Source organism: Protomyctophum parallelum (genome assembly GCF_964188405.1).
Source record: "Protomyctophum parallelum genome assembly, chromosome: 20".
In the NCBI taxonomy this organism is placed as follows: domain Eukaryota; kingdom Metazoa; phylum Chordata; class Actinopteri; order Myctophiformes; family Myctophidae; genus Protomyctophum; species Protomyctophum parallelum.
The window spans coordinates 43,903,217-43,925,970 of NC_139718.1; the positions used below are offsets into that span (position 1 = coordinate 43,903,217).

Consider the following 22,754-nt stretch of genomic DNA (forward strand, 5'->3'; position numbering starts at 1 on the left):
TGTAGGGGTCGCTGAGCAAGTTCCAGGGGGTCCACAGCTAAATGATAGTCAGGAACAAAATGGACCCTTATGGGTCTGTAACTCTGAAAGTGTATAAATGGAAGCAAATGGACCGACTTAACAGTGATTTTACAATATAAATTGGGGTCCCAGAGATATAGAAATGCCATTAAATGGGGATCCGTAGCCTAATGCATGCCAAACTGGGGGTACTTCAAATCCAAAATTGGTTGAGAGTCACTGCTACCTAGAGCCATAAAAAAATTCTCTCATGGGGGTCCGTAGCATAGCATTGTGGCATTGTGACGATTATGCTGAACAGTTGCGATTATCTAAAATGATTGCGGTTAGACGGTTAGCCTACAGTATGTCATAATAAGTGACTGGCCTAGTATTCACCATGTTTATGTCTAGTTCAACAGAAGTGATATATTACAATGTACATTGTAACTGTCGATAAGAATATCACGTACTGTATTTAAACTGCTGCTGGGCAATGGGCTATATGCATGCACGCCATTTTGAAAAGAACTTGGGCCCCTTCCCTACTTCCTTCACAGGTGTTACCAACTTACCGCTGATACTAATGAAGGCTCTGTTCCATTCTGGTCAAACAGAGTCAGGGTGCTGCGATTGTGAATGTTGGCCGCTCACTGGAAACACACAAAGTGTCCTTGAATGGGTTCCAAATGGCCCCGTGCGGGTGTGTAACTCTGAGAATGTACAAATGGATTACGGGTCCGAGTTATGGGGGAGGGTCCTTGGAAAAGAAAAAGTTTGAGAACCACTGCACACCGAAATGGAACAGAGCCTTAATTTGTATCAGTGGTAACACCTGTGAAGGAAGTAGCCCGGAAGTAGGAAGAGTAATTCTGTGTGCAACTGTGCATATAGTCTCGTGTAGCCAGACAACCATTCCACAATCTCCGAATGCTATATAGAGTCTGGAACTATAGCCCCCGTGAGCTGAGTAAGGAAGCTGCCATTTCCGTTCACGAAGATATATTTTAAAATATCTTTACATTTTCTTTTTGTATTTTCTTTTCCGCTCAGCAACAAGCTATATATGCTTAGATGATTTCTATTTATATTAGAATTAGAATACATTTGTGCGACTGTAAAGACGAAACGGAAGTGGGGAAGAGGCTCCACTTTATATTTTATATTATATTATATTTATATTTTACTCATGACGGCTCTTCCGTTGGTCAAGACTGTATGATTTGGAAATTGCGAGAGTCAACAGTCTGGTAACGCGAGACTAGTGTGCATAATATACAGAGTGTGTTGTGACAATGACAGTGCTGTCAGTGTTGTTTTCGTCGACTAAAACTAAGACTAAATCTTTTCGTCGACTACCTATTTTCACTGACAAAACAAATGGAAACTAAATGAAAACTAAGCTACGATGACTAAAACTAAGACTAAATATACTGACAATTTCGTCGACAAATAAAAACTAGACTAAATGTTAGGAAGGGACTAGTGGACAAGAGATCCAGTATAAGTCATTTTACACTTGGTTGCATGCTGAAAATAGCTGATCGCGTTGCGACGTGTTGGGAGATTGTAGATCGGCTATTTTCAGCAAGTGTAAAAACACTCATTACAACGGCATCAAGACCCGCCAAAATACATTTTAGTCGACTAAATCAACTGTAGATTTAGTCGACTAAAATCTTATGACATTTAGTCGACTAAAACTAGACTAACACTAAGACATTCCAGGTGACTAAAATGTGACTAAAACTGCCAAAAACAACACTGTGTTGACAGTGTTATGAGATACTAGGAGCAGCCATGACGGCTCTGGAGGGCCAGCCCTCTGTGAGTGGCGGCGTGTACCGAGCGGTCCAGACGTACGTCCTCAACCCCAAGTCTGTCACCATGGGACAGCTCTACGGCCACTTCCACCCGCTCACACACGAATGGTATGGAAGTGAACGTTTTGTTTCTTTCTTCATACTTTCCGGTGTCTGTTTTTTATGTGTGTGTGTGTGTGTGTGTGTGTGTGTGTGTGTGTGTGTGTTTAAAAATAATGGAAAAATGTAAGGAAATAGGCAAGACGAATTAACCTGGGTTGTTGATAGAAAGATTCCATATATACCTGGATAAGAGTGAGTTGTGCAGTCATACAGTTGTGAAATGACACTGTTAGTTTGCCAAACGTCTTCATATTATTAATAATAAGTACAAACACCTCCACTTCTCCATGGAGAACATCCCCAATGTATGACTGAATGAACGGACCATTGTAAAGCGCTTTGAGTACTTGAGTACTACACTATAAAAATGCACTTCACCCGTCTCTGCAGGACGGACGGCATCCTGTCGTCTCTCGTCCGCGGAGGCGTGGCGTCCGCGGGCGAGGAGAGGAGGTGGTACATGTTTGACGGGCCGGTGGACGCCGTGTGGATCGAGAACATGAACACCGTTCTGGACGACAACAAGAAACTCTGCCTGAGCTCTGGAGAGATCATCAAACTCACTGACGTAAGGACTTCTTGGGCATGTCATTGATGGGAGATCTTTAAAACAAAAATGCGTGTCGAAATGTGTTTAAATAGCAGATATACAGGCTCATAAACCTGTCGCAACACCATCCAGGCGTATTTTGCAGTAGACTAGTTTTCTGTCTGTCTGTCTGTCTGTCGCTAATCTTCCAAACCGCTGGACCAATCAGTGCCAAATCATGTATTGTCCACATTGCCATTTAGGCAGTTTTATTTCCATAATAATGTACTGTATGTTTTTTACTTTTTGAATCGAAGTCAATGGGGCTCTGATTGGGCTGACACCGTGCCCATATTTGGAGGTCACATATCATCAATTTGTCTGACTGTCTGCACTGCAGATCCCAGGAGCCACAGGATTCGATTTGAAGTGTACAACGTTATGGGATTGCTATTAGTGTCATTGTCGTTCTCTGTCAAGTCTCAAAACATTGCGAAACCTCCCCGCAGTCGATGACCATGATGTTCGAGGTGCAGGACTTGGCGGTGGCGTCCCCAGCGACCGTCTCTCGCTGTGGAATGGTGTACCTGGAGCCCAGTATTCTGGGCCTCGCGGCCTTCACAGAGTGCTGGCTGAAAACGCTGCCCGAGACCCTGAAGCGACACACCGAGCAGCTCAACTCCCTCTTCAGCACCTTCCTACAGGTAAGAATGACACAGCTCATGGATTGAAGTCCTCGGTCGCCACGACGGAATTCATTCGATTCAGTCTTTGGGATTCCACAGCAGCAGCAGTACTGTATGTCTTCCATAGAAGCATCTCTTGTACTGGAAATAGCCGATCCACAGTACAAGCTACAAGCAACACGTTGCAGCGCGACGTGTTGTGAGCTTGTAGATCGTCTATTCAAATCATGGGATAAAAATGTAAGATAAAAATAAATGTGTGGCATTGGTTAATTGGCATAATGACTCAATTGGGAGAAAAGTGGAAAAAAGTGGTCAAATATTTGGCTACTACACACATTTTTTGTGTAAAAGACATTTATGTTCGATATCTTGTGTCGGGGCCTTTTTCCGTTTTCTTCTCTTTGCTCAGGCTTCCATCACGTTTGTGCGTGAGTCCGTGAAGGAGGTCATCACCTCTATGGACAGTAACCTGACCTTCAGTCTGCTGAAACTAATGGACTGCTTCTTCAGCCCCTTTGTCCACAGAGAGGTGTGTCTGCAACTTACAAATCTCCCGCATTAAAGTACACCGATACAGTGAATAATGCGTTTTACCCTGCTCAAGCACCTGTGAGATTCTAGAAGTATAGTGAAAATAACCGATCTACAAGCTTGCAATGCTGTGTGAAGCAACACATGGTGCACCTGGTAGATCTGCTATTCCCACCAGTATTGGGTCCCCGGGGCAAACGTCCATAATCTCTCTTATTTTGGGTTTCGACCAGAAATGACTCATGGTTTGGGGGAACCACCATTGCTCTAAACAACGTGTTGTGTTGTGTTTAGGTGGACAGACCACGTCCCCCAGAAGACAAGGTGAAACGCCTGGAGGAGCTGCTGGAACCCTGGTTCATCTTCTCCCTGGTGTGGAGTGTGGGGGCCACGGGGGACGCCGCCAGCCGCCAGCGCTTCAGCGCCTGGCTCCGTGACAAAATGACAGCGGAGAAGGTTAGACCGCCAACTCAGGGTCACTGCTTTGAGGATTGCATGCTTAACATGAACGAATGGCTTAATCCGATCTTTGTTCAGTGAGACACATCTGATCAAAAATGTATAGGCTGAAGCTTGTAGCTTATTAATGCCTATCGTTTGTTACGTATTAACGATTTGTTGATTAATGTAACAAATTAGTCAAATCATGCAACAACAAAAAAAACATCAACGTTTTTAAGGTCAACCACATAAACGGTTTTGTCCCAAGGAGTCCCTACCGGTGTGGTTTGGGCTCAACACTCCCATCGGTTTGTCAACTAATCGAGGGCAGGCCTAGTGTGATTTATGATTATACGTCATTTTGTTTCATAGATGTAATATTTCCAAGTGTTATTTACAGATGAATCAAAACCGTGTTTGTAATTCAAGTGTAATTGAGTATCCTGAAAAGCACTCTATAAATGAAATATGTTAACATTGACAACTGTTTCCTGGCACACAATGCATACAGTCTCTCCAAAATCCATAGAAAGGGTCATGTTTTTCAACATACAAATGGACTGAAAGGTATAATTCCGCAGGAACAAGCGGAACTAGAAAATTGCAAGTGTGGTTTCACTTTCCCTCGAGCAGTATGATGATGATGTATCACAGAACACACATAGAAGTCATATAGGGCTTAAAAGGTTTATACAGAATAAAAAAGTGTATCTGGAATAAACTCGGGCAATTACTATTACAGAAAGACATCAGAACATCACACAGAGCTCAGTGGAAATGAGGCGTTACTGTTAAGTTCTGTGTGTAACTGAGCATACGTTTTATGCCTAGCTTTGCAATAGTATATTGTGTTCATACTAAATGTATATCTTTCCTGCAGATCAAGCTGTGTTTTCCAGAGCAAGGTCTGGTTTATGACTACAGGCTTGATGATTCTGGGATCAGTAACCTGACGGAGGATGAAGATGAGGAAGACAAGGGGGGGAAAGTAAGCAGATAATAATGCTGAACATTTACACGCAGATATTATGACGCAACAAATTAGTTTTAACGATCAACCGGTGTAAGAAGGATGGATGGATGTAACCAGGGATGGATCTACCATATGGGCACTTTGGGCACGTGCCCCCCAAAAAAAGAAAGAAATAATCTTCTTTTTGTTTTGCTCCACAGACATTTTCCCTGCTAATCCGAATGAAATAAATGGTGTCTAAAAAGATTAGTGTTTTATTGTTGGTGAGAAGGCAGCTGAAAAGTGCAATTGTGTGTAAAGCAGCAACAATGCGCTAGATTGGCTGTCACTCTGCGGGGGGTAGGCGACCGGAAATAGGCCAATATAACGGCATAAAAACGGCCCAAGACTTACGTGTGCATGTGAAGGGGGGGGGGCCCTTCGAGCTTCAGTGCCCAGGGGCCTTCAGAGGTGTTAATCCGTCCCTGGATGTACAGTAACAGTTTGATTGTCTCTGTGTTCTATAGGTTCAGTGGGTCAGTTGGATGAAGTACGCCAAAAGTGTGATAATCACCCCAGAAATGGATTACGCTGACATCGTCGTGCCAACCCCAGACACGGTCAGAATGTCCTTCCTCATGGACATGCTGTTGTCCAATACGAAACCTGTGAGTACTGAATAACAATTGTCCCCGCCCCGGACCCCACTTTGGGAACCACTGCCTTCTGTGCAGTGTGTGATTTCGTAGACTAATACTATGACGAAAAATGTTCGTCGACTACCTTTTTTCACAGACGAAAACTAAATGGAAACTAAATGAAAACTAAGCTATGATGACTAAAACTAAGATTAAATATATTGACAATTTCGTCAAGAAATAAAAACTAGACTAAAATGTTTGGAAGGGACTAGTGGACAAGAGATCTAAACTAAATGAGAACTATTCAAAAGACTATGACTAAAACTAAAATAAAAAACAACACTTTTGTGTGTGTGTGTGTGTGTGTGCCAGGTGTTGTGTGTTGGACCGACTGGCACTGGGAAGACGCTGACCATCTCAGACCATCTGCTGAACAACACGCCTGCTGAATACATCTCACACTTCCTCATGTTCTCAGCGCACACCTCCGCCAACCAGACTCAGGATTACATCGACAGCAAGCTGAACAAAAGGTAACAGTATATAGGAACGATATGAAGGGTCTCCACCTGATTGAACAGAATCTAGTGTACAACAAAATTATTTGGACTCGGTCAACAGTACGGCAAGACCAGCCTAGAGGTGTGCATGTCAATTAACACAATCCACGCCGAAAAACGTAACCTGTTAATCATTAGTCTCGGCAAGCGCCAATAAACTTAAGTTACGTTAATTCAGTTGTATAGATGTTTTGATCCGATCTAGTCGAAAGGCTACTCACATTAGCTTCGGATGGCTATCTCTTGTTAGCCATAACACTGGACTGCGCTATCTTTATTTACGCGTGCACCCATATGCTCGCGTACACACACGCTTTCAGTCGCTTTTATCTCCAATTTCCCATCCCAGGCAACATTTCTGGTCAAAACAACGCTTATTGCACAGAGCATAGTGATCGCTGTAATGGCGCCAGCCTGAACTTCTCATCAGCTAGTGAGAGATCAATACCTAATCCGACAACACACACACACACCATTCAGTCAACATCCAGTTCCGGTCGTGGTGTTTTGGATCTTCAAAATAAGGGTTGAACGTGGGGGATATCCTGGCATATAGTAATCATTCTTTAATTAATGCTGGCAGCCAAACGGATCATTGTTGGGGCTTTTTATGCTTTTATTGATAGTATACAGTAAGTAGAGAGAGAGATGGGGAGAGAGAGATGGGGTGTACGTACACGCAGCAACGGCCGTCGGGATCGGGACTCGAACCCGTGTATTGTTGTCAGTCTACATTGGAGCCTAGGTAGCGCCTAGCGGTCCGGGTCAGCTTGTCAGATATTGAGTTAAAACTCTACAATGAAGTTTCATGGACTTCATGGTCTTGTGATTTGGTGATGATAGAGTGTTTTCAGTCATTGGACATTGTGCATACGCACACACACACACACACACACACACACACACACACACACACACACACACACACACACACACACACACACACACACACAAACACGGACGGATTAACCCCCATGACAGCCCTTTGGACGGTAATGTTTTTGATATTTTTCCAATTTTTAAGCAAATTAATTCAGGTCCCTAAAAGTTGGTTCGAACTGGAACCAAAAAAATACTACCCTGAAGTGGTACCAAATTGGACGTGTCACTATTCTGGTTGGAAGATAATAACCACCATAAAAAAAGTCACGAAACCAGTTCTAGAACCAAATTATTTTGGTGGAAAAGGGGCCACACACACACACACACACACACACACACACACACAGCTGCTTTAAATAATAGTTTAGTTAGTTAATAATAAATTAGTTAGTTATAATAGTTGTATCTCGACTAATGACACACGTCACACACATACTGTACAGTACTTATGCGTTTGTTCCAGGCGTAAGGGTGTGTTTGGGCCTCCTCTGGGAAAGAAGTTGATCTTCTTCATAGATGACGTGAACATGCCCATGTTGGAGACCTATGGAGCGCAGCCTCCCATCGAGTTGCTGCGCCAGTGGATGGACCACGGAGGATGGTACGACAGGAAACACATCGGTGAGAGAGGCCGTGATGACTGCGTCGACTAATACTGTGGCGAATTTTTTTTCCGTCGACTAGCTATTTTTCACTGACGGAAACTAAATGGAAATGAAAACTACATAAGCTATGATGATTCAAACTAAGATTAAATATATTGACAATTTCGTCAACAAATAAAAACTAAACTAAAATGTCAGGAAGGGACTAGTGGACAAGAGATCCAGTTGCCTTTTTTCACTTGGTTGCATGCTGAAAACAGCATATCTACAAGCTCAAAAGGGGTCGCAGTGCGACGCATTTTGAGCTTGTAGATCAGCTACTAATTTAGACTGAAGTAATTAAAGCGGGTCATGTTTGCAAATCAATAATACATCAGTATTCTGATATTAAAGGAGAATTCCATACTAAAAGGTCTTCTTACCTTTCTTTGTAGTTTTTACGTCCCCACCAAAAAGGTCCAGGTGTTATTTTGTGCAAAAGCTCCTTATTGGCCATTTCCCCTACCATAAGCCCTCAATGAATTGCATTGAATTGAATAGGAATTGAATGGGGCTATGGGGTGTGGTGCTAATTCGCTTATTTCCATCGCTCAAAATTAAAAATAAATTTGTATATATCTCTTCATAATGTAAATAATATCCCAAGCGGCACACTTGAATTCCCATTCAATTCAATGCAATTCATTGAGGGCTTATGGTAGGGGAAATAGCCAATAAGGAGTTTTTGCACAAAAAAACACCTGGACCTCTTTGGTGGGGACGTAACGACTACAAAGAAAGGTAAGAAAGCCTTCTAGCATGGTATTCTCCTTTAACCTGAGGGCCACATAATTAAGTGAAGGTGGGGGCCCCATGTGGGCCCCCCCGGGCCGCCAGTTGGCCCTATATACTGGCTTTGTGAAACAAGCCTATATGGACCGTCTCTCGTCCTGCCTCCATTATGCTATACAGGGACGTTCAAACACGTGGTGGACATCAACTTTGCGTGTGCCATGGGGACCCCCGGCGGAGGCCGGAACCCCCTCACGCAGCGCTTCACGCGCCACTTCAACCTGCTGGCCTTCACGGAGATGGACCACGACAGCATGAGGAAGATCTTCTCCGCCATCCTGGGCAGCTGGATGGGTGAGTCAGTGTCGCTCGTGTGTTTTCTCCCCATTTAGACCATGAGGACGCATGTGTGTCACTTCATGAAAAATGAAAATGTATCGTGAAAATGTGTGCAAATCTTTGAATATATATATTTTTTTCACAGCGAACATTTTTAACTCTTATCTTTGCTTCGGGGGGGGGGGGGGGGGGGGGGGGCTGGAACAACATATTTTCAGATGGTGGTTGGCGGCCAATTTCATATAATATTTGGGGTCTTTGACATGGAATAGTTTGTGACCCACTGACATAGTTTTTCATAAAACTGTCAGGATTTAGAAGACATTTGTAGAATCTGTTCTCCGGTCTTAATGGGTTAATTTCCCACCTGGCCAGGTTACGTGGATTTACCTTTTCTTATTTAGCTCCACCTGACCTCCAATTTGTGGATCTACCTTTTGTTGTTGCATGAAGACCTTATGTGTCTGTATCTTAGAGTATATACTAATAGAGACGTCACCGGATTTCTCCTACCATCCACTTGCATTAAGTTCAATAAAGGAGAGATCACACCAATAGGATATAACAATGTTTATTAGAAAGGAATCTTTTGGCAGCATTGGAGCGGGCAAAATAACACATTTTTTATTGCGAATGATTGTTTTGGCGATTAGACTCCATAAGCGTTTTAGCAAGCATAAAATTGATAGGGAGAGAACCCCCCATGGACTCTAGACGCTGATGGTGGTAGAGCAGATGCAAGGCCCACTTCCCCTTCGGCTCCAGGATTTTAGCAAGGTGGGGCTGGGGATGGAGGTGGGTTGGTCGCTGGCTGAAAGGAGAATGACAGGTTAGAGACAAGGCCTTTTAAAGAACGAGCCTAATCGCTGGTTGGCTGCTGCGAAAAGTGCTCGCGCTTGGTTTTGTGAATGAACGAGCTTTGACAGCGCGGAAATGGAAATGACGTAGACTATTAGGAAGCTGAAGGCCGAATGGAAAGGATCTTCCTTATTGAACCTACGCTAAAAACTACATTTGCTCAAAAGTGCATGAGGCGGTTTCACTCCTCCTTCCGGGTAGGAACAGAGTGCATTCTGGGATGGATTGGGCCAAACACATGAACACGCTGGCTGTTGACTATCATTGCGCCATTTGCGTGCGTTCACGTATGTAACAGCGTTCACGTGTCATGGCCCCAATAACATGAACGTGCGCAATGATAGTCAACGGCCCAGCGCTGGCTCGAGCTGCAGTACCAAATCCGGCCACTATGTCCATTTCGCCAGGACTCAGGGTTTCCTCTCGGTGACGTCTCTATTATATTTATACTTTAAGGTCTGTATCTGTCCCATACTTGTTCTTACACTGTGCTAGGGAACTGGCCCTTATGAACACTGCATCTGCTGATACTGTTATGTTAATCTCGCCTCATGGCGCCATGTTTATGCAGTGGTGGAATATGTACTACAGTACTTTTTTTTTTTTTTTTTTTTTTTTTTTTGCGGCTTACGCCTTTTATTGATTTTTGAAGGGACAGACAGTAGGCTGACAGGAAACGGGAGAGAGATGGGGGGATGACATGCAGTAAAGGCCGTGTCGGGTCCGGGAGTCGAACCCGCGGCACACTGCGACTGGATTACCAGTCCGGTGCCCAGACCGTTACGCTACGGCCTGGGCCTACAGTACATTTCTTTACTTGAGTAAAAGTATCAATATACTGCAATGTAGAAACACTCTGTCATCAACAGTCTGGTAATCAAAATGTACTTGAGTAAAAGTGCAAAGGTATTGGCATAATACTTACAGTACTAAAAGTAACATACACAAGGTATCATATTCATATGTAATATATGGCATTTATCAAGAATCTTTCCAACATTTGGGCTGCAGTGGGTAATTAATGGTTTGTAATAATGATTCAAACGACAAATGAAGGAGCGTGCCACACACGCACACGCACACACACACACACACACACACACACACACACACACACACACACACACACACACACACACACACACACACACACACAAACACACGTGCCGCGTATGCACACACACACACACACACACACACACACACACACACACACACACCCACTTCTTTATTAGGAATAAGCCCTTGAGATGAACCATCTGGTTTTCATGTGACAATGCATTTGATTATCTTCTACGCTAGTCTAATCTGTGTGTCATCACCAGAGGGTGTGTGTGTGTGTGTGTGTGTGTGTGTGTGTGTGTGTGTGTGTGTGTGTGTGTGTGTGTGTGTGTGTGTGTGTGTGTGTGTGTGTGTGTGTGTGTGTGTGTGTGTGTGAGCAGATTGGGTCTGGTGAGACTCTGTTGCTGTGACGTTGGAATCTGTTTGTAACCGCCCCTACGCAGTTATATTAGTCTGGCCAGCCAGTGAATATTGAATTGCCATGTTCAGAATCGATTTTGTTTTAATATTTATGTATTTATTATTTATTGTCAGAAAGACTGACTGACGTTATCTGGCTGCATTGAATTGAACTTTTCATCGTCTATTGTTGAGGATTGCTTTAAAATGTTCTAGTATAATAAAAGCAAAGTAAAAAAAAAACGCAATACATCGCAATATCGAATCGCAATATATATTTAAGAATCGGCACCCTATAGGTATCGATATCGTATCAAATCGGGAGGTAAGTGAATCGTCCCACCCCTACTGAATATTGGGTGTGTGTGTGTGTGCGTGCGTGTGTGCGTGCTACCAGAGGCTGTGCCAGCCATCCAGCCACTGAATGGGCCTCTGGTCGACGCCACCATCAGCGTCTACTCCACCATCACCTCCCAGCTCCTCCCGACACCGGCCAAGTCCCATTACACCTTCAACCTCAGAGACGTCTCCAAGGTGTTCCAGGGCCTTCTCATGGCCGACGCAGGCACCGTAGAGGTAGTTGTAGCTCCTTTCAGCCATCATGCAGATCTGAAAATGTTGCCGTTTTGCAAAAATCACAGAAAATAGCCAATCTACAAGCTCCCAATGAGGGTCTGTCTGTCTGTCTGTCTGTAAAAAGAGTATGATGAACACTTATGATGCTGCCAGAGTTTGTCAGAATAAAGGCGCTAGAGTGCCAAGCAGATGAGGCAGATTTTACTCTGAAAAGCCCTGCCTTCCATTTCCCTCCAAAACCGGGAGGTTATAATGTCCCATTACTACCTGGCGCTACCTCGTCTGAGCTCTCTTTAGAAGCGTTAATATTCCAAACGAGATGCTTGGTTAAGTCAGAAATGAGGACAGAACATTGCCGTTCTGATCGAAACCACGGAGAGCGCCATAGATTCCGAGATATGAGCATTTGTCGGCCCGTAAACAAGGAAGTGAACGGCTGTGCGCATGATGCGCAAAACATGTCCAGGAGCTGTGTGCAAGGTGCATGTTAACTAGCAACGGGAGCTGTCAAAAAATGGATTACACCCATTTTATATCATTATTAAAAAGGAGCTAAAGATGCCTATATGCGTCTTTAGCACCCTGCGGTTTTTATTAAGAGGACGTGTGGCGTGTGGACACGTCTTTAGCACGCGAACTGTTAAGCATGCCCATCCTTTCCGTGATTATTTTCAGGACCGGCGCCAGCTGCTGCGGCTGTGGTACCATGAGAGCTGCAGGGTGTTCCAGGACCGCCTGGTGAGCGCTGAGGACCGGGCCTGGTTCCACACGCTGCTGCGGACCCACGTGCAGGAGGCCCAGTTTGGCTGCAGCTTCGAAGAGGCCGTGCCCCGCCAGCCCGTTCTCTACGGAGACTTCATGATCCCTGGAGCCGACAAGAAGGTCTACAAGTCAATGGACGACAGAGAAAAGGTGACGCCGCGGGTTTCACTCGCGATCTGACAGTGGTGGAAAAAGTACTTTTTCTTTTTACTGCAATATATATATATATAAACTCTCCTTTACAAGTAAAAGTCCGGCTATAGCTGAAGTTAGCCCAAGGAGTGTGAATGGATTCAGAATCATGAAAACCCCCTAGTTTGACACACCACATGCTACATAAAGCATACTGAAATTTGGAAATGTTTTGCCTTATATAGGTTAATGTGTTAATGGTACCCCAACTTTCAGCAGCTGTCACAACGTTTCCCAAGGGAGTTGGGTTGGATCAAATTGAGAGGTGATAGTAGACACCCTTTTTGTGCACATTAAATGAAACACATTTTGTGAAGAAAGCTAGTGGTAAGCATTTTTTTCTTTTTTTTTGCAGATTTGCCACACATTTTGCTAACGAACCCCTATTAGATGGAGCTAGCTGATTCGAGTAATTCAACAATGCATCTTTTTTGTGCTGTCCGTGATGCCTCACTGTTATGGTGGAGTCTTCAGACTCCACCATGGCCCGTAGCACTTGCCCTAGCCTAGCCCCTTAGATAGCATTTTATGTCGACTTAGATAGTATTTTAGACAGACTTCTAGCTCGTTACGTAGACAGCACTAGAATTGCATCTTATGTAGTCATAGCACTTTAAAGTATGTATGTATATTGTATGATATATAATATAGTATAGTATGTATAGTTGACATAGATACTCTACTATTACATTCTTCGTTTATACACGATTCATGATAACTACTTTTTATATATGTGATGTATGACATGCTTTTGTTTTTGCTTAAATGTAAGTCGCTCTGGATCAAGAGCGTCTGCTAAATGCCTAAATTGTCAATTGTAAATGATGTACTCTGCGTAGCTGGTCAGAGTGATGGAGGAATACATGGAGGACTACAACCAGGTCAGCGACGAAGCCAAGATGAAGCTGGTGCTCTTCACGGACGCCATCCAGCACGTGTGCCGCATCAGCCGCATCCTGCGCCAGCCGCTGGGCAACGCCCTGCTGCTGGGAGTGGGCGGCAGCGGGCGCCAGTCCCTCACCAAGCTGGCCTCGTACATGTGAGACATTCCTTTGGTTTCATTGCACCCGTCAGAGTGAAGTGTTGTTTTCGTCGACTAAAACTAAGACGAACAATGTTCGTCGACTACCTATTTTCACTGACAAAAACAAATGGAAACTAAATGAAAACGAAGCTACGATGACTAAAACTAAGACTAAATATGCTGACAATTTCGTCGACAAATAAAAACGAGACTAAAATGTTAGGAAGGGACTAGTGGACAAGAGATCCAGTAATAAGTAATTTTACACTTGGTTGCATGCTGAAAATAGCTGATCTACAAGCTCACAACGCGTCGCAACGCGACGTGTTGTGAGCTTGTAGATCGGCAAGTGTAAAAACACTCATTACGACGGCATCAAGACCCGCCAAAATACATTTTAGTCGACTAAATCAACTGTAGATTTAGTCGACTAAAACTAGACTAACACTAAGACATTCCAGGTGACTAAAATGTGACTAAAACTAAATGAAGTTAACTAAACTAAAATAGAAACACTGCGTCAGAGTATACCCGCGGTAGCCGTCTGTTTTTAGGGCCATATACATGTATAGTCGGGCGGTTTGTATGGCGAATTTTAAGTCGGCCGGTTGAGCGGTTCTTGAGATACGCGGATTACGTACATACATAAAGAGATTCGGTGCATTTATTGCACGATAAGTCATACCTACATTGTTAGAAAATTATAGAATTAAATTATTTTGTTTCTAACCACTTAAACCATATTTTGGTTATTGTTGCCGCATATTCAGTTATAATGGTTAAAGGTATATTCAGTGATTTCACTTAATTCAAATATCACTTATTCTTTTGTTTTGTTGTGATAATCCTCCCTATAGAGTGTGCTGGCCATATAAGGAGTTCCTCCCTGTCCCCAGTTAACCCCTGGGGGTCAAAAAACCTTAGGTTTCGTTTTTGACTCTCTATCCTGATTGGACGAAAGGCTGGGTCCCACAGCCAAAAACGAAACCTAAGGTTTTTTGAGTGAAATCACTGAATATACCTTTAATAACATGGTTAATGTGGTAATCCATAATGAAAAAAAACAAACATTTTGGTGCTCATGCGGTTATGGAAAAGTTATGGTTCACTGCAGCACTTTTATACGCTTGCTTTATGAATGCTGTTTCCAGGCAGCCTTCACAGTGCCTCTGTCCGTCCTGCCACATTATTAGGTCAGACTACGAGTGCTTCCAGATCGAGCTGTCTAAAAGCTACGGCCACTCGGAGTGGAGGGAGGACATCAAGAGCATCATGCTGAAGGCTGGCCTGCACAACCAGAAGATCACCTTCCTCTTTGTAGACACGCAGGTAAAGTCCTCCGTTAGACTGCAATCCACTCGTAAAGATATAGAAGGGAGTTCCGAGCGCGCCTCTAGCCTGCTATGGCAGGCCAGTCTGGTGCATCTCAGAGGCAGGACAGGTTACAGGAGAACAGGGGGCACTGGAGCAACTCAGACAGTTTAAGCCCTTATTTTATTGTCAGGGTAACTGAAACATCGAAACGTTGTCGCTTTTTTACTTGATAATATTACCTGATAATAAAATAAGGGCTTAAATTGTCTGAGTTGCTCCAGTGCCTCCTTTTCTCCACTCGTGAAGATACCCTGAGACCTGTTGTCCAGCCGGTGTTAATTTAAAACTACTGTGCCTTACTTTATTTGTTTATTTGGACGGGACATTGCTAAAACTAAGACTACATTGACAATTTCATCAACAAATAAAAACTAGAGTGAAATGTTAGGGAGGGACTAGTGGAGAAGAGATCCAGTAGAAATAGAGAGAAAAGTAATTTTTTTGTTTCGCGCTCTGATCTACAAGCTCACAACGCGTCGCAGTGCAACACATTGTGAGCTTGTAGATAGGCTATTTTCTAGCATGCAACCACATTCATCATTACGACGCCATCAAGGCCTGCCAAAATACATATTCGTCAACTAAAATCTCATGACATTTAGTCGACTGAAACTAGACTAAAACTAAAACCTTTGAGATGAATAGTAAAACTAAAATATAATAATAATAATAATGTTATTCAAAATACTAAATCAAAATATGCAACCAAAAATTCAACAGCCGTTGTCCGTTGCCACAGCTTTGTTCGTATCGTACCAGACAGTGGCCTTGTGTCCGCCCTGAAACTGGGAGGTCGGGGTTCGATCCCCGGCCGGGTCATACCAAAGACTCTAAAAATGGGACCCAGTGCCTCCCTGCTTGGCACTCGGCATCAAAGGGTTGGATTGGGGGGTCAAATCAACTAATCAAATGATTCCCGAGCGCGGCACGGCTGCAGCTCACCGCTCCTTAGGCTGCGGCTCACCGCCCCAAGAGATGGGTCAAATGCGGAGAACAAATTTCACTGCGGTAACAGTGTGTGACAAATCGTATGACTTTGACCTTTGTCACGCGTCGCGTCCGTGTGTCCACGCCGTCGCTCCAGATCAAGAGCGAGTCTTTCCTGGAGGACGTGAACAGCATCCTGAACTCGGGCGACGTTCCGGGCCTGTATACGTGCGACGAGCAGGAGCGCATCCTGAGCGCCATGGAGCCGCTGGTGCAGGAGCTGGGCCTGCAGCCCACCGCAGCCAACCTCATGGCCCAGTACGTCCGGAGGGTCCGCAGGAACATCCACACCGTGCTCTGCATGAGGTGAAGGCGTTCCCCGTGGCTAGCATGTTATGTAGACAGCACTATAATTGCATGTAGTCATAGCACGTCATAGTACGTATAGCATAGCATTGTATATATGTATATAGCTTCATTATATAGATATTCCACTGTTACGTTCGTAGCTTACGCATGTTTCATGATAAATGCTTTTTATGTGATGTATTCCCATGCTTTTTTGTTCTTGCTTAAATAGTAAGAACATACATAGGGCAACTCTGAAGCCAACATGCGTCGGCCTCAGAGTTTCACTTGAGTGAGTTTCATAATGTGGCCCCGCAGGTTAATATCCGAATATTGATATATATTATTTATTTCAACTGTTACAATGCCAAACATGACCCGCTTTAAGCACTTCAGTCTGTATTAGTAGCTGAAGGACTAGTACAATTTTTTTTATGTCCAATATAACTATAATACATCCTATAACTAAATGCATTTGAAATTATGGATCCCAATAAAGAAATAGCAAAAAAAAAGAAAATAAATAAATCTGGATTTCAATTCATAACAACAATAGCAGATCTACAGGCTCAAAACGTGTCTAGATCTGCTATTTTTGACAGGATACCATATTGCAATGCCCTCTGGAGTGAGTCTGGAACTATAGTGGCACGCTACGAGCTTGTAGGTCTGCTATTTTTGAAAAATCGAAAGAACGACTGACATAGAAACATAGCTTTTTCAGAAAACTGTCACCGTGAAGACATTCTTAGAATCTGATCTCAGGTCAGATGTCATTATATCCATCAACGAGTGGAAGAATCACATAACGACATCCATATAGCGGCACCGCGGCAGCTCGCCTCGGGATGAGGAATCGTCCCTTCCGTCTCACTCTTCCTCCTCCCCCCCCCCCATGTCCCTGTTCTTCTCCCCCAGTCCCATGGGAGAGGTGTTCCGTGCGCGTCTCAGACAGTTCCCCTCCCTGGTGACGTGCTGTACCATAGACTGGTTCAGCGCCTGGCCCGAGGAGGCTCTGCAGTCTGTGGCCTCCGCCGTCCTCCACGAGCTGCCTGGGCTGGAAGCCTGCAGCGGCACCGCCATGGAGGGACTGGTGAGGAGTGTGTGTCTTTATGTGCATGTGTGTGTCCTGACCGCCGGGGGACGTCGCGCACCGAGGCCCCTTTTCCACCGCTTTGGGAACCCGGTTCAGTTCAGAACCAATTCTTATGGTCCATGAGCCAGAGCTCCAAAATTGGAACGTTAACTCATTCTGACCTGAGATCAGATTAAAAAAATGTCTATTACATCCTGACAGTTTCATTATTAACCCATTCTGACCTGAGATCAGATTAAAAAAATGTCAGTCGTTCTTCGATTTTTCAAAAATAGCAGACCTACAAGCTCGTATCGCGCCACTCGGTGGCGCGATATGAGCTTGTAGATCTGCTATTTTTCAATAGATAAAGCATAACATGATGCTAACACCAAAATGGGTGCCCGGTCAGAATGGGTTAACACAATCTGTACATCAAACGTATGGGAACGTCTTAGGGATTCGAACCGAGCTGTACAAAGAACGTCTGAGGACGTCCTAGCGCATCCTCAATGATATACGGGGCGAGATAAGAATACTCTGAATTTTTCCTATTTTGTTTTTGTCCCGTTCGCCTTTCGGCTGCCGTATGCTACGCTCTCATCTAGCACAATAAATCATTCGTGTGTGCAATCACGTATGGTATATGGTTTTGCGCACTCAATTCATGAGGACGGGAACCCCTTTTGGTGTTTTAAGCATTATGTTATACTTTAGCTATTGAGAAATAGCAGATCTATACAAGCTCATAGCCGAGTGCTGCGCTACGAGCTTGTAGATCTGTATATTAAGCCTGATGGGTTAGCTAAGTGGTTCCACTAAGGAAATGTGTGTTGTGTGACCTCTCTCCTGAACGCGTTCTCCCCCTCACCTCACCAGACCTCTCTTTGTGACCTCTCTGTGTGACCTCTCCTCTTCTCCCCCTCACCTCGACAGACCTCGATGTGCGTGGAGATCCACCAGATGGTGTCCAGGAAGTGTGAGCAGTATCTGGCCCAGGTGTCTCGTCACAACTACGTCACGCCCAAGAGCTACCTGGAGCTGCTCAGCATCTTCTCCGCTCTCATCGGCCGGAAGAAGCAGGAGCTCCACGGCGCCCGCCAGCGCACGAAGACCGGCCTGGACAAGGTCAGTCGCCCGGATAGCAGGGGAAAAACCCCCCATACAGAGATGGTCGATCGTGATGGCTTTTGTGTGTTCCTTCTGCAAGTGTTTGTGGACAACTTTGTAGATGTTTAAAGGAGAATTCCATGCTAGAAGGCTTTCTTACCTTTATTTGTAGTTGTTACGTCCCCACCAAAGAGGTCCAGGTGTTATTTTGTGCAAAAGCTCCTTATTGGCTATTTCCCTACCATAAGCCCTAAATTAATTGCATTGAATTGAATGGGAATTGAATGGGGCTATGGGGTGTTGTGCTAATTAGCTTATTCCCATCGCTCAAAATTATAATAATTTTGTATATATCCTCTCTTCATAATGTAAATAATATCCAAAGCGGCACAGTTTACTACTTATTTCGATGGAAATAAGCAAATTAGCACAACACCCCATAGCCCCATTCAATTCCCATTCAATTCAATGCAATTCATTGAGCGCCTATGGTAGGGGAAATAGCCAATAAGGAGCTTTTGCACAAAAAAACACCTGGACATCTTTGGTGGGGACGTAACAACTACTAAGAAAGGTAAGAAAGCATTCTAGCATGGAATTCTCCTTTAACCCATATCCCACCGTCATCGCACGTTCATTTATCCGTCTGGAAGGGGGTCTGTTCTGGTGTGGTGTGGTCTGGTCTGGTCTGTCGTGCATGTTTTAGAGTTTTATTAGGATCCCCATTAGCTGGTGCATAGCAGCAGCTAATCTTCCTGGGGTCCACACAGAACATAAAAACATGACATTCGACATAAATGTCATTACAGGACAATGATATATAAATAAGATAAATTGAAAATATTATCCTAATCATGATCATGACGTGTGTGTGTGTGTGTGTGTGTGTGTGTGTGTGTGTGTGTCCGTGCGCGTTCGAGCGCCCTACAGTTATTGGGTTTCAAGATGCCTCTTCAATTGTCTCTTGAAACTTGATTTAGTTTTTTCTTTTGTAATCATGTCTATATGTCTATACAGTGTGCTGCATAGACCCTGTTCTGGCTTTAGGGACTTGATGGCACCCTCTTGTGCATGTGTTTGGAGTGGACCGACGTACTATTAGTCCTACCCAAAACCCTAACCTAACCCTAACCTCACACGAAGATCTTTAACCCGCCATGGGTTAGTTGTAACTATCTCCATCCATATTGCCATTCTGGCTGATCTACAAGCTGGCAAAGCTGCTAATTTCTTTGCCGAATGTGATTACGTGAATCAGTATAGTGCACGTATATAGGTGATCACGTTGGACAGTGTGACCCGGCCGCAGTGAAAGGCTAAGCAGCGCTCTATTGTGTTCCTGTATGCGTGTAGATGTTGTGTGACCAACGTGGTGTCTAACCCTCGAACACCCGCATTAATTTCTACTTGCAAAAAATAGATTTCAACCTTACTACTACTTTGTACTACTAGGACTAAGACTAAAAAATAATGTTAAAAAAAATAAAAAAATAAAGTTTGATGAAAAGTTTATAATAATGATATAATAATGATATAATAATATAATACATTAATATTTTACATTTTGGGGATATCTTTCACAATAATGAATAAAACATGTTATAGACATTCTAATGATCACAAAAAACATATATTACAATTATTTTACCTACTTTTATTAGGGTAAAGTCTTAGGCTAAAAAAAATTCAGACATTTTTTATTTGTGTGAATTTCAGCCTCTGTGGGGGGTATTTATATGCAAATATCATGACCAATGGCATTGCAATGAACATCACTGATGACCTTTAGGTGAAAAAAGAACAGAAAATAATAATAATAATTTAGTAATTAAATAAAATAAAATTGTTGCTAAAAAGCAACGCTGGGTCTTAGAGGGCTAATGAGCGCTCTATTGTGTTCCTGTATGCGCGTAGATGTTGTGTGACCAACGTGGTGTCTAACCCATTCTGACCGGGCACCCATTTTGGTGTCAGCATCATGTTATGCTTTAGCTATTTAAAAATAGCAGATCTACAAGCTCATATCGCGCCACCGAGTGGCGCGATACGAGCTTGTAGGTCTGCTATTTTTTTTTAAATCGAAGAACGACTGACATTTTCAGGTCAGAATGGGTTAATCAGACCAGTGTGTGTCCAGTGGAAAACCTTGTATGAATCTGATCTCAGGTCAGAATGGGCTAATGAGCGCTCTATTGTGTTCCTGCATGCATGTGTAGCTCCTCAGCACAGCAGAGGACGTGAGTAAGATGCAAGAGGAGCTGGAGACCATGAGGCCCATGCTGGAGGAAGCGGCCAAAGACACCGTGCTCACCATGGAGAAGATCACGGTAAGATGCTGGGACATGTGCCGTACATGACCTTAGTTAACCCATTCTGACCTGAGATCAGATTCATACGAGGTTTTCCACTGGTCTGATGAACCCATTCTGACCTGAGATCAGATTCTAAAAATGTCAGTCGTTCTTCGATAAAAAAAAATATAGCAGAACTACAAGCTCGTAGCGCGCCACAGATTCATACGAGGTTTTCCACTGGTCTGATGAACCCATTCTGACCTGAGATCAGATTATAAAAATGTCAGTCGTTCTTCGATTTTTCAAAAAATAGCAGAACTACAAGCTCGTAGCGCGCCACTCGGTGGCACGTTGACATTTACTGCCCTAAACAAACATTTAAGTCCATAGACTTGGCTGGCAAACGATTTTCGTCATAAGTGCTCTAGACAAACATTAAAAATCCCATTTTATACTATACTTAAAACACATTTTGGGCCGGGAACCCGTTTTGGTGTGAGCATTAGTTTATGCTTTAGCTATTGAAAAACAGCAGATCTACAAGCTCGTAGCGCGCCACCGAGTGGCGCGCTACAAGCTTGTAGGTCTGCTATTTTTGAAAAATCGAAGAGCGACTGACATAGAAACACGGCTTTTTCAGAAAACCGTCAGGATGTAGAAGATATTTTTTAGAATCTGATCTCAGGTCAGAATGGGTTAAGTGCATTTTTAATTCTGGTCTTTTTTTTTAACTTGTAATGTAACTGGTAAATAAAATGTGGGTGCACGGGTGGCTGACCTGGGGTCAGGGCGTAGGAGGGGCGGGGCGCCAATGGACACCCAAACTAGGAACGTCGGACTGGCACGGGGAATGATTTCCGCGTGCCAGTGGCGGTCCGAGACGGTCCAACCGCACAGTGACGGTCCGACCGCTGGCGGCGCGGGCCGCACCCACACCTAGGGCGGTGCGGCCAGAGCCATGCCTACCCTGGCAGACAGTCAAGGGTGGGGCTTGAACCAGACATCTCTCAGTCTGTGGCGGCACTTAGCACTCCCAGCTGAGCCACCTGCGCTCCCACGTGTACTGCACATCTTTATTAGGTATTTAAATGTCTAGCTAGACTGGACTGAAGCCATGTGATGCATGCCCGAATATGGAGTCATTGTGACATCGTACTGGCTTCACGGCCTGCCTATTATTGGATGACCTCAGGTGGGACGTTGTTGGTCTTTGCCCATATACGGAGTTCCACCCAAAGGAGATTACACGACTTTAGCAAATGCTGTTGAGATCTTCCTCCTTAAAAATAAAAATAAAATCACGGCACTCCATCTTTGACTTTCTACTCATTTTAAACGTACTCAGGGGGTGATACTACTGTTCATACCGTTCATTGTCAATGGGAATTTAATGTTTGTCCAAGATGGAAGTTTGTGTGTGTTTCCTCCTCCGCGTCTACAGTGCCCATACCCGAAGGCGGGGTTGGCGAAAGGGCCTGTCTGTGTGGAGTTTGCATGTTCTCCCCGTGTCCCCTAGGGTAGGTATACCCTCACAAAAAACATGCAGTAATCCTGGTCTCTAAACTGCCTCCCCCTGGCCAGCCGGGGTGCCTGATGGAGGGGAAAGGAACTGGTTGGAATAACGTGTTCCTTCCACACGCTACGTCCAACCAGGGAAACTCCCCCCTGTCAGGTGTAAAGGAGTAACTTGGACACTCAGGCATGAAGGAAGCATGAGTTCAAGTCCGTTGCTCTCCCCAGGTTGGTGGAGGGTCATGTGTAGAGCCCAGGATCACATTAGATAATTGACATGGGCGGGGGTGAAAAATGGGTTACAAAATCCAAAACCCAAAAAATTACAAACCCCCCCCCCCATGCAGCCTTGATGATGTGAGACGGCATGTGTCTT

At 44.2% G+C, this 22,754-nt stretch overlaps 1 protein-coding gene across 1 annotated transcript in view; it reads left to right on the forward strand.

Annotated features, from left to right (window-relative positions):
* Window positions 1-22,754, forward strand: part of LOC310877803 (dynein axonemal heavy chain 1-like) — a gene marked incomplete at both ends in the record, with an annotated part of 103,024 nt that overhangs the window by 31,424 nt on the left and 48,846 nt on the right. The window contains 18 exons of the mRNA XM_083791752.1: window positions 1,777-1,931; window positions 2,316-2,493; window positions 2,964-3,158; window positions 3,553-3,672; window positions 3,969-4,130; window positions 4,996-5,103; window positions 5,595-5,735; window positions 6,081-6,241; window positions 7,614-7,771; window positions 8,707-8,880; window positions 11,582-11,760; window positions 12,436-12,672; window positions 13,554-13,753; window positions 14,932-15,067; window positions 16,197-16,405; window positions 17,306-17,480; window positions 18,399-18,590; window positions 20,789-20,899. Of these exons, the coding sequence (XP_083647878.1) occupies window positions 1,777-1,931; window positions 2,316-2,493; window positions 2,964-3,158; window positions 3,553-3,672; window positions 3,969-4,130; window positions 4,996-5,103; window positions 5,595-5,735; window positions 6,081-6,241; window positions 7,614-7,771; window positions 8,707-8,880; window positions 11,582-11,760; window positions 12,436-12,672; window positions 13,554-13,753; window positions 14,932-15,067; window positions 16,197-16,405; window positions 17,306-17,480; window positions 18,399-18,590; window positions 20,789-20,899 (2,991 nt within the window). The remainder of the gene's footprint in view (window positions 1-1,776; window positions 1,932-2,315; window positions 2,494-2,963; window positions 3,159-3,552; window positions 3,673-3,968; window positions 4,131-4,995; window positions 5,104-5,594; window positions 5,736-6,080; window positions 6,242-7,613; window positions 7,772-8,706; window positions 8,881-11,581; window positions 11,761-12,435; window positions 12,673-13,553; window positions 13,754-14,931; window positions 15,068-16,196; window positions 16,406-17,305; window positions 17,481-18,398; window positions 18,591-20,788; window positions 20,900-22,754) is intronic.